Source organism: Taurulus bubalis (genome assembly GCF_910589615.1).
Source record: "Taurulus bubalis genome assembly, chromosome: 4".
NCBI lineage: Eukaryota > Metazoa > Chordata > Actinopteri > Perciformes > Cottidae > Taurulus > Taurulus bubalis.
The window spans coordinates 25,994,233-26,006,489 of NC_136592.1; the positions used below are offsets into that span (position 1 = coordinate 25,994,233).

The 12,257-nt window shown below is 45.7% G+C and overlaps 1 protein-coding gene across 1 annotated transcript in view; it reads left to right on the forward strand.

The window, feature by feature from the left end:
• Nucleotides 1–12,048, forward strand: part of mpped2a (metallophosphoesterase domain containing 2a) — a 56,674-nt gene extending 44,626 nt beyond the window's left edge. The window contains exons 5-7 of the mRNA XM_079216871.1: nucleotides 10,084–10,199; nucleotides 11,489–11,602; nucleotides 11,867–12,048. Of these exons, the coding sequence (XP_079072997.1) occupies nucleotides 10,084–10,199; nucleotides 11,489–11,602; nucleotides 11,867–11,985 (349 nt within the window). The 3' untranslated portion in view covers nucleotides 11,986–12,048. The remainder of the gene's footprint in view (nucleotides 1–10,083; nucleotides 10,200–11,488; nucleotides 11,603–11,866) is intronic.
• Nucleotides 12,049–12,257: the final 209 nt, after the last annotated feature.

Here is a 12,257-nt window from a genome sequence, read left to right on the forward strand (position 1 = left end):
TAATCAAAGCAGCGTTGTCAGTTAACGGGCTTTGTTAATGATGTTAGTTTCCTGTGAATCTGACTGTGACACGAAGAAGAAAAAAAAAGCCAACTAGTGTGGAAGCTGTGAGGAGAAACAAACCAGAGCATCTTCATGTTATAAAGTATTCATATAATAAGACCATTCTAGTATCTAATGGAACGTAATTGAGCGTTGAGTGCTGGCTCAGGCCGATGTCAGGGCATAAAATGTCTTTGCAACTTTTTAATCTTTAATAGCATGAAAACTTTTAAACTGAATGCATTTCTTAATCTTAAATCTTAAATTACGAGCCAGCACTGTGAGTTCACATTTTGTTTGGCGCACATCACTTGGAGGATGAATGCCGAATGGGCTCGTTATTGACCAATATTTGTTCACTACTTTTTATATTGCATTGTGGGACACATTAAGTCTACTATACTGTGTATGGTGTACTAATTATTCCTACAAAATGCTATACTTGACCCTCTCTCCTCTTGACTGTGCGTTCATGATGAAGTCAAACTCGAGTTTGGAATTCTTCCGTCTTAGTGCTCAGATCGATCGTGACCGATCGTTTTCAGTCGCTATGCGTTCTAAATAGTTTGGTCGGTGGTCTTATAAAGGGGGATCAGAAAAGCTGACGCATCCATTCTGAATTGAAACGTTTTCAGTCGGCATTTGCCTGCTTTCTCGCCAGCTCTTTAATCCAAAATCACGCACCAGTGCAGCATTATACCGCCGTCGTTTGGTTCAGTGTGAAAAAGCAAAGCCGGCTTGCGGGTTCTTTTGTCCAGCAGGATTGCAGAATCTCGGTGCTAATGAAGCTTTGAACTACTCGGTAGAAACCAAGCAGGCGAGCATGAGGCACATCCTGAAGTCACGGAGACCGCTGATGCCAGCGGATCAACCCCAAATGTTGAGCGTTCGCGATGATGTCGTTCTTTTTCCAGCTTGCGTGTCAATTTCTTTTAAAACTCCCTGAACAGATATTTGACCGAAATTTCTGCGATTTGTCGGGGATATTGAAATATCTTTTGAAGCGCAAACAAAGAGGAAAGGAGCAGAATTGGTTATTGATGGGTGCGGAGAAATGCTTCAAATGGGCCTCCATGATCGGACCCAAAGATCCCAATGGGAGCACCCATCACACTGCAAAAACTTGCTCCTCCGAATCCAATCGAAGTTTGGGTAACAACCAATTTCGCCCACCAATTCCACAGCAAATCTCTGGCTGAACTGTTGGTGACGGAGAGGAATTTTGGGTAATGTAGGTGCTATGTGTTAACAAGGAAGAAGAATGTGTGAAATGATCAATGAATATATTTCTGAATAAAGTGGTCCATTAAAATCAGGGAAGGAAGACTAACATGACAAAGGAAACAGGGCAGAATAGATAAATAATGACTACAATAACAAAAAAGGTAACAAAGATTCTCTGAATGCACGCGCTTCTAATGTCACCTCTCCAGGCTAGTTTATGTCAAAGCATTTCAATAAGTCTTTTTCTTTTTTTGTCCTTCCTGTCTGAAGAGCAGCAGACCTTCAGTCAACGGCAGAGGCCAAAACACACAATGGTCCTTTTTTAATAATTTTTCCTTAATCTCTTTTCTGCTCTCGGTTTTGTGTCATAAATGGAAGTTTTTTTTTGTTTACAACCCGAGATGTAAACGGAAAAAAAAGAAGCTTCTTTTTTGTTAGTTTTTTTCAATTAGCATGCAGACCTGGAGCTTTTAGTCTTTGTGCTGAGGAACAAAGGCAGTAAGAGCGCACCGCCTTGTGAAACAGCTTGAAAGACGCACCTGTGTAACGAAGTGCGTTCATTTGGTTCTTTCAGATCACCTTGTCCTGTTCCAGCCCTGGTCCTTGTCAGTTATTGTCACTGAGGAAAGCTTGCTCATTTCCCAGAGATATGATCCCCCCCACCTGCCTCCCTTCACTCCCCCGCCCCTCCCCCCTCTTACATTGTTCCCCAGGATCAAGTTCACGGAGGTCGGGGCTAGAGCAGTAATGGGACCCTTGTCCCTGCGTCTCACAGCAGGTTGAATGGGTCTCGGCCCCCTGCCCCCATACAGGCTCTCTGAATAGGACCCCTCTCGCTATTAGTCTGGTCTCCAGTTTCTCAAGGCCTGCCTGGCCTCCCGACGATCCATATCCATATTTCAAAGTGTTTAGATTCCATGTTGGCATGTAGACACATCCGTGTTCCCATAGCGCCTCGCTGCACCTCCTGAACCCCCACCTGCAACTTCCACGGGCAGCTTTGCACCCGCATGTCTTTTAATGTCTGTGGGAAGTATTTGCTGTCGTAGCACTGGAGTGTATTTTAAAAGCAGTTTTCTGGCAGAAAATATGATAAAAAATAAAAACCTGCCACAGCTTCGGGGACTAAGAGCTGTTCTCCAGAACCGGTGGTTCTTTCAAACGGTGAATTTTCAAATTATTCTGATTCATGAATTTTTTGGGGGGGTGAGGGGAAAAAAAAGAAATTGAACAAACTTGAAACTTTTAGGTCATTCCGCTCAAGCTTTCTTCACAGAGCTCCACAGTGAACTCCCTCACTCGGCTGCAGACACTCATAGTATCAACATATTGTGGTTTAATATGTTTGTACACTTTGTCAATAGGAATCGGCCTCGGTGCATGGCAGGACGCGGGAACGGTGGCGTGCACAGCGAGTAGCACTTCGAGACAGGCAGTTTCGGTTACTGTAGCTTGAGATGACTTTGATGTCTGTGCTAATCCAGTGTATCTCCCGCTTCAGAGAGGGAGAGAGGGAGTGTGTTGAAGGGAGAGGGGTGGGGGTTGTTGAGAAGGAAGTCTCTTAGATGTAATGATGGCAGAGGATACGCTCTGAACATCCCTGCTCTCATTTGATTTTCTGCTACAATGTTGGCCACTTGCCCTTTCCTCTTCCAGCTATAATAAATATATATATATTTTTGTTCCTTTCTTCGACTCCCATCCCTCTCCGTCTTCACATGCACTCAGACCTGCATGTGGCGGTTCGCTGGAAGCTGCCGGGTCGTTGAGAGCAGCTGTGTTTGCTGCGAAGCGTCTGCTGGCTGATGCAGCGGTTGTTTTACATTAGCAGCCTGCAGGTCAAACTGCAGCTGGCTGCATCTCAGCGTGGAGACAAATCCTGTGTGTGTGTGTGTGTGTGTGTGTGTGTGTGTGTGTGTGTGTGTGTGTGTGTGTGTGTGTGTGTGTGTGTGTGTGTGTGTGTGTGTGTGTGTGTGTGTGTGTGTGTGTGTGTGTGTGTGTGTGTGTGTGTGTGTGTGTGTGTGTGTGAACCAACCCGTCCCCATGGTTGTAGCCTTTCCTAAGCGGGCTAAGTCTGGTGGCTAACCCTCAGCGCCTCTGAGTTTGGCAGCATGACTGCAGCAAGATTAATCCATTCCACACTCCATCAGTCACTAGGCACAGGTTATTAGTGCTGGGGCCGAGCGGAGCACACAAACACACACACCCATACATACACGGCTCCTTCACCCTTGCGACTTCGCCTTCTACCTCGTCCCCAAAGTTTGCAAAGGTGGCCTTGGTGTTGAGAGGCCATTTGTCAAAACCCAGCCAGAGTCTCCACTTGGCTCCTTTTAATAAGGCTACCTGGGCTCTGGGATTACACACACAGATATGTACACACACACACACACACAGAGATATGTACACACACACACACACACACACACACACACACACACACACACACACACACACACAGGGCGTGCTTTCTGCTTTGCACATACTCATACAGCTCTGAGTGTCAGGTGGTGCGTCCCGCGGGGCTTATAAAAGTCCCATTAACATGGCCCTCCTCATTGGTTCTGACAGGTTGATCAATTAGACCCCTCCCCCCACTGACCCTGGGGCTGCTCTGACTCAGAGGTCAGACACGATGGATCGCTGGACCTGCACACACACATACACTCTCTCAGCTCTCTCTCTCTCTCTCCTATTATCTATGTGCTGGTCACGGTGCAGCTTGTTCGTCCCGCCCGTGTGTCCAGCACCGATATCCCAGAATGCAGCAGGATATAGGTGGGGGATCATACTTTACCTGAGACATGTTTCGATCTAATCTCAGCTCTTAACAGACCAAGAACACATACACAGTGCTCTGTCTCGCCTTGCAGTGGTGCGCGTACGCGTGCGCGTGTGCGTGTGCGTGTGTGTGTGTGCGCTATTCTCTTGAAGACCAAACGAGCTCATAAAAACGAGGGGATTCTTCTTGTGTGAGTAGCCATTTTTCACTTATTTATTTTATTACTGAAACCAAATAGATGTCATAGATTTGGAAATCATTCCTCTCGATGGTAACAATTCATTCAGCACCTTCATTGCTCAGATCTGAGTACTTTGACACATTGCTGGAACTGCTTTGTCCGGCAGGACCATGAGCGGTCAGCTTTTTTGTTTCATGTATTTAGGAGAATTTGGTCCATTAGCTCAGATAAAAGATGTCTAACTGACTGCGATCGAATCAGAGCCTCTGAATGCAAACACAAAAATGATAACGATGATACACTAGTAGATTAATGTATTCATACAATTATTTTTCCATCTGTTTTCCTTCCACTCCGAAGAAACATTAGACGAGACGAGCAGCCAAGATGTCGCCGGCTCCAACGTAGAAATCGTCACAGCACTCGTGAGAAAGGTCTCGTTTCACCGTCAGCACTTGATCAGTTTGATTCAATAACATTTGGAAAGTTCAGAAGAATCTGGACAATTCCCTTGAAATCTACTCCTAGAGGACGAATCCTTCATTTATATTTTTGTACTTGTACACAGGAAATTGTTAGATCTGATGGGCAGATTATCGTGAAGTTTCCCGCCAACATTTATTCTCCTCCGAGTCTGAACTCATATCCTCTCACGCCGTCGCAGCACCAACTGGAAAGACTTTATGGCTGTTGATCTTGACCTTGGTGAACATTAAGTAACTTGATCTTCAATATATTGTTGAGTCTTTAACATGGGTAGCGGGTGCAGTCAGACATTTTGAGACCTTTTGGAGGACATTATAAGACTTTAAAGCTTGGAACGATGTTCTTGGCCCATGGAATGAATCCACTCGGGGTCTTCACAGGTGACGTTACACAGACGGACAGTATTTGCCTCATCTGTCCAGCTCGAGTTTTTGCTGTCTGCACGGTGGGGCATCAGGTGTCTGTTGAATGAGACACAACCAGAGGAGGCCGAGAGTCTGTTTGGTAAACAGTGTTCTGTGTGTGTGTGTGTGTGTGTGTGTGTGTGTGTGTGTGTGTGTGTGTGTGTGTGTGTGTGTGTGTGTGTGTGTGTGTGTGTGTGTGTTCAGGTGCAGAAACAGGGTAGAGGAGAGGTTGACCTGAGCTTGTTGAGCAAAAAGAGAGGAATAAGAAGCGTTTGTCGGGTCAGTCGGTGAACAAACGGCAGGTTAGAAGGAGAGAATAGAAATCTGTAGCCCCAGAGGGGTCAAACAAAAACACATTATCACTACTGTGTTGTTTAATTTATCAGAAAATATCCAAGAGGAGATGAAACTGAGTCGAGCAGCTCATGAATGCCGTCGCTCATAGCGGGACGTGTTGGGTCTCTGTAAGTTAAAGAGTGCTGTCTAAACCTGCTCTACACAAACACATTTACAATAAAACAGACTTGACCTTTTCACAATATGGTAAATGTTAGCAGAATCAAATTGAGAATTTAGCAGAAAGATATGACATATGACACTTCTGTCATCATGAAATGGGAAAAAAAACTGACATCATTCTTTCTCTGGGTTATGAATAAAGAAAGACATTTTCACCAGGCAACGACAAAGTAGGCCAACCTGTTTTTGAATGAAAAAGGTTTTCCTTTTTTAAGGTTAAATGCATCAATTTGGAGCGAAAAATCTAAGGCTGGATCTGTGAATGATTTTGTGCTTTTGTAAACAGTTTAATCATTAAGTAGGCTTCAGCATACAATGATTTTTTTTTTAAAAAGTATAAAATCCTCACACTGGAGAAGCTGGAACGAAGGAGATAATGTTTCTGATCAACTATTGCGGCAAAGGTTTCAGTTTTACTGTTTACAAGTTTTTTGGAAACAAACATTTGAGCAGCATAACCTGGTAAAGCAATAACATGTTTATGATTATCAGTACAATTACAATACTCAGCACGACAATAAAAAATACATTTAATTATTGCGCTGCCCCTCCACGGAGGCTTCAAGAGGATTTCAGGGTCCGTGACACAAAAACGTCAGAGAAACCGCTGATTCAGTCGGCTGGAAGACGATCGTTCAAATGATCCCCTCAGTGAGGGAGGAGTCGGATTAAGTGTGTGTGGGTGGGTGTGGGTGTGTGTGGGTGGGGTGTATTAGGGGGTATCATAGCCACGTGTCTAGGGACCCAGAGTAGTTTGGGTGGTGGGGGGGGAGGAGGGGTTAAGAGCGGTGTCACGCCCAGAGAGACGCCGCGCTGCCGTCCTAATGATGTCCACCGGCCTAATTGAATATCGACGTTCTGCACACGAGGGCTAAATGGCTTCTGTCTGCTTCACATCGGCGGCCGGCCCGGGCTGCAGATTTGTTTAACCTGCTTCCACAGTTTAATTCCTTTTCTTTATTTTGTGTATGGGAGGAGGGCGTGGTCGTTAAAAGGACCCGTCTTTTTGTCCTTTTGATGCCGGGCTTCGTCTAGTGTTGTGCCTCGCTGCTGGATTTTGAGTATTTATAGTTTCTTGCTTTCGTTCAGGTTCGATGACGTCTCACCTTCCGACGTCGCCGCCCAATCGTACGCCGACCACGTGACGACGTCATCGTTCCACGCCTTGCCTTGTTGTTTGCTCTTCTTTTTATCTTTTCTATTTTCTCTCCGATCGTCACCTCCTTCATCCTTTCTATTCTCCGTTTCTCTTACTTCTGATTCCTCGACGGTGTTTTACTTCCCACTGTGCCCGCCTCCAGACGCTTCTCCTTTGTTGCCACGACGACGCTCTCCAGATGGCGAGTGTCAAGGCGAGACTGTGCTCCGAATGTAGTCTGATTACAACACACACACACACACACACACACACACACACACTGGTCTACATGCATACACACAGACTGAGACACTGGCAGCGTACATTCTGTTCAACACTCACATCCTACTCAGATGCTGGTAGATGTGCACTCTGCCCACTACACACACACACACACACACAGCAGTACAGTATAATAAAACCTGTGCCACACAGGAAACAGTCTCTCCTTTATGTGACCGGGATGTCATTAATCTCGGCGGAGGTTAACAAATGCACTTGCATGGAAGGTATATTTCATAGGCAGACAGCCGACAATGGGGCCATTGTGGCGTCGAGCTGCAGCGCCTCGCTCTGAATTCAGTCAGGACCTTTTGGTTGGCTGCGGATCCACGGCTCATGTCTGGTGGGGGTGGGGGTTGGGGGTGTGGTATGTTTCATCCCCCAGATGGATGTGTTTATGCGGGAGAAAATGTGTGAAACATGGAGCGAAAATCATCGCCCCGGCTATTTATTTGTCCGAATCGTTGGGGGAAATAAATGCGTTTGGCCATTTTTCAAAGTTTTGCCTTGTTGCTATTAGTCAAAACCAGAGGCAGACAAATCCCCTGCCCGTGCTTTCTGTGTGCAGCCGACCGACCAGGCCAAGCCGGCTCTGATTCACCGCTTTCTACGTTTCTCGCCGCCGCGACAGCAGCGATATTTCCATCCCATGAAGTGGCGAGTCTTCCCAGTAATCCATTAGACTTCCATTAGCTCCGATTTGTGTGATTAGTTCTAATTAATCAGTGGAGTCTGTGGCCTTCACTCCCCTGTGCGCTCCTCACATTTCATTTTTAACCTCATTTCTCAGCTCTCCACCGAGCGAGAGAACGAGGCAACGACTGAGCGAGCAAATCAAAGAGAGCTTGGGGTTCTGCCGCCGCCTCCTCTTTGACGGAGCGCACAAACACTCGATACCACTCAAGCACCAGACCCAAACTAGACCGCATTATGATGCTCTTTTCTCTCGCCATGCTGAATTAATGGTGCTTGGTTTTGAGAACAGATACTTTAGGAGCTTGGTTGTGTGTTCTTAAACGGTTCTGGTTCGCCCCACTCGGCCCTCCTGTGGAACACAAGTATTGATTAGCGTTGGAGCTTGCATCCCTCACTGTAACAAAGCCTATTGATGTTTGAGGAGCCCTGATTTCCCCCTCGGTCAAATACCATACGCGGCACCATTCGCTTAACTGACTCGGCCCATTTCAAAGTAACCTGGGAACAACAACGGAGCCGAAGATCCCCTTCTCTTCTGCTGCTCTGTGCCGAGAAAAACTCCAAATTAAAGTTAAAAGATGTTCCTTTCCGGGGCTCGTTGCAGTAAGTCATCTTATATACTGAGGTATTATGTGGCGATAATCTGTCTTCCTTTCCTCCTGTCGTCAGCCTTCTTCTGCCATTACAACTATTGTGATAAATGAAGGCTCAATTTATCAACCAGCCTCTACTCGATTTTCTGTTTCTCCCCTCGGTTTTTCCCCGCCCCTGCTCCCATAGCTAACCTCTCTGCACGGTTCGCTTTATTTCTTCATCTGTTTTCACCCCCACACCCCGCATCCATCCATCCATCCATCCCTTTTCCCCACTCCCTGCTTTTCTTTGTGTCTGCTGGGGAAGGCTGAGATGCTGCCTGTCACCCTGAAGCTGCAGACTCCCATCCAGGCTGCCGGAGGTGGCCCGGCTGCTGTCAATCAATCTGTAGCCCGTGCAGCAGAGGGGCTGTGGGGTTGACAACATGATGTGGCTCCCTGCTGCTTAGAAATTCACTTTTTTTAATTTGTTTTAGAAGGCCTCTAAAAGGCAGGCGTTTAGTTTTGCCTTCTAAAATTAATTAAACTCGATTGTGACTCTTTGAATTCAATGCGCCCTTCCTGTTCACGGGTCAACAGTCCGACCAATCACAGGTGTTCGTTTCAGTCATTTTCACCACATGCTGCGGGCAATCTGCAAGTGTACAGCGATATATTGCAGATGCATGTCCTTTTTTCTTTGTTTTTACATGCATCCTGTATTTTAGGTTCCATGTCTATAAACTTATTTTGATTTTGAGTTTTGCTCACTTTAAAATGTTCATATTGCTAACAAAGAGAATTTATGTTTGTGATTGTCATTTGAGCATCTAGCTCTCTTTGCTGCACAATTAATTATAGACACACAGTATTGAAATTCTCCTACTGACTATTGCTTTAAGAAAAACAACGATATATACGAAATTACTGTCCGATAAAAGCTGAAGAGAGAGAGAGAGAGAGAGAGAGAGAGAGAGAGAGAGAGAGAGAGAGAGAGAGAGAGAGAGAGAGAGAGAGAGAGAGAGAGAGAGAGAGAGAGAGAGAGAGAGAGAGAGAGAGAGAGAGAGAGAGAGAGAGAGAGAGACCCACATAGATGCACATCTAAGGACCGGAGACTTAAATATCGCACACAAAATGGCCACAAAGTATAGACGGTGAGCAGGTCTTTACACACGAGCATGCTGGGATCAATAAACCGGATCAATCAAAAAGTATTTATATATTGTGATCTGTTTTTCTCCTGTGATCTACCATAGCTATGTGTTAAGCACTTCTACACAAGCCAACTTCCTGCACCTGCCTCACAATAAAAACCATAATCAGTTCCCTCAAAGCATTTAACATTTGACGAACCCGCTCTCTGACAACCTTTAGCTGTTTGTCTTTGTGTGCGCAGCCTCTCATTTTGGTAATAATGTATAAATATAACCTCATTGTAATTAGGTATTTCACAAACGCCTGGCAAAGCAACAGCCTTGTTGGTTCCTAAACATGCATCATCATCTAAAAAAAAAAAGAGAGATTTCCTAAATATTTAATTCTCTTAATGAACAGTTTTTACAGCAAACAGAAGCAAGATAAAAACAGTAAAAGAAGAGTCTCTGCAGCTTTTAAGAAATGCCGTGCTGAAAAAAAAGCTGCTTGAGCTCAGTAATGTATTCTGCTTCCAGATATCAATTTAGCTTTACGCCATAATCACGGTAGCGTTGGTCTCCGGAGCGATGTTAATGTGACCGCTCTCCCTCCCGTCTCTGCAGGACTCCGTGGTTTAACGGCTGGGGGTTCAACCTGCCTCGGGGTCAGTCTCTGCTGGATAAATGGAACCTCGTCCCCGAAGGCATCGACATCCTGATGACCCACGGACCTCCGCTCGGTGAGTCCAATTAACCAATCACAGCCCGCTCATCATCACCATATCTAATGAGGTTGTCCCTCATTATGCGGAATCTGTACGGAGTCGCAGGAGGCATCGCAGCAGGGTGTGTGTGTGTGTGTGTGTGTGTGTGTGTGTGTGTGTGTGTGTGTGTGTGTGTGTGAATCCACCAGTATCTGGAGAGAACCCCCCCTCCCCAAACCCAGTCTGATTCAATATTTGTGTTTGACTGTATGAAAAAAGAAAATACATATTGTTTGGTTTTCACTACGGACTGATTCAGTTTTCCTTCCAGTTGTTTTTTCCCCCAGTTGTTTTTTTTCTTCTTTTGCGCCCTCCATCTGGCTTTATTGAGTGATTTCCTTCCCTCTCGCCTACGGAGCGCTGCCGCTGCTGCCGCTGTGGCCAGTTGATTGCATGGAAACTCGATTTTGCACCAGTGTGACAGACGCTGCAAACGATTTGAAGAGAGGAGGGGAGAGGAGAGCTTGGGGGAGGCGGGGCGGTTGAAGATGTAGGATGGCTCTCCAAAATTTGAAAATCAGGGTTGTTTGACTGTGGAAGACATTTTCAACTGCCAGAATATGTTTAGATTGCTGTTCAATTCTGGGGAAAAGGCAGTAAATTATCAGTTGTGAGGTTTTCACATATTTACAGAGTAAGAGTTGGTTCTGATCTAGAAAAAGGTGACGGAGACATTATTTTTCCTCCAGGTACCAGTTCTGATACCTGAACTTGCGTATCTGAGAGGAAATACTGGTCCTCGACTAGTGTGTTGACAACAAAAATGTATATATAATTATTGTTGTAATTGCCACTGTACACTACTAACCCTGTGTGGAAGTGATGTGATATGGCCTGGCTCAGGAAAACTAGAAGCTACTTCAGCATTTTGGATTAATATATGGCAGCCTGAATATGCAAAAAATATTACTCAAACCACCAGGAATCAGAACCTGGATTTCACAACGGATACCTTCAATTAGGAATTTGGAATCAGAATGAACGAAAGCTGGCAAAGGTTACCGTCTGCGTGCATGTAGAAATGTATTTCAGACACCTTTATTGCAGTTATTAAACTTACCTGAACCAACAGGAACTCCATTGCAGGAGATCAAATGTTCATAATTGTGTTCTTTGCCCGTCACCGTTTGTCTGCATTGCTGCTCAGTGCCGCCGCTTGGTCATGCGTAACGGAGGAACTTGATGAAATGTATAAACCGCACCGGGTGTGGGTGGTCTGGGCGAGCTGAGCATTTTTAAAACCAGCAATGTGTCCGTCTGTGTAGGTTTCAGAGACTGGGTACCGAAGGAGCTGCAGCGGGTCGGCTGCGTGGAGCTGCTCAACACGGTCCAGAAGAGGGTGCGACCCAAACTTCACGCCTTCGGAGGCATACACGAAGGTACTGAGAATAACAGCCCGGGGGTCAGAGGTCAGGAGGGTCTGAGGCCCACCCTGACATACTGAGGAATCCCTCGACACCTCAGCTGACTTTAACTTTTCATTAGTGTTGCCCGACTTTGTTCTGATTGACTGTCTGGAAGCGCACAAATTAGAGATTTGCAGAAAACAATTCATCAAAAACGTTGTCTCTGGCTGTGAAGTTTCTGAGGTGAATGGATGTGACCTGTTGCTGACGTTTGTTCCTCTCCCTCCTCTTCCTCAGGCTACGGGATCATGACAGACGGCTTTACGTCGTTCATCAACTCGTCGACCTGCACCGTCAGCTTCCAGCCCACCAACCCCCCCATCGTGTTCGACCTGCCCAACCCCTCCAGCTCCTGAGACCAGAGGACGGGGAAGTGGGGGTGGAACGATAAACTACTTTTTTTTCTATAAATATGTCAAGTAAAAAAAAAAAAAGACAAAAAAAAAGTTCTAAGTGTTTCTTTGCAAACTTTTGGTCTTCTCCAAGCTGTGGTTGAGATTGGGAAGATTTTGAGTCGTGGGGGTGGGGGGTGTCAGGGAGGGTTAAAGGAGAATACCGGTGTTTTATTTAATTTTTTTCTAGCTGTGCTAACAATGCTGTGTTTCCTGCTCAGATTTTTGTTTTTCTA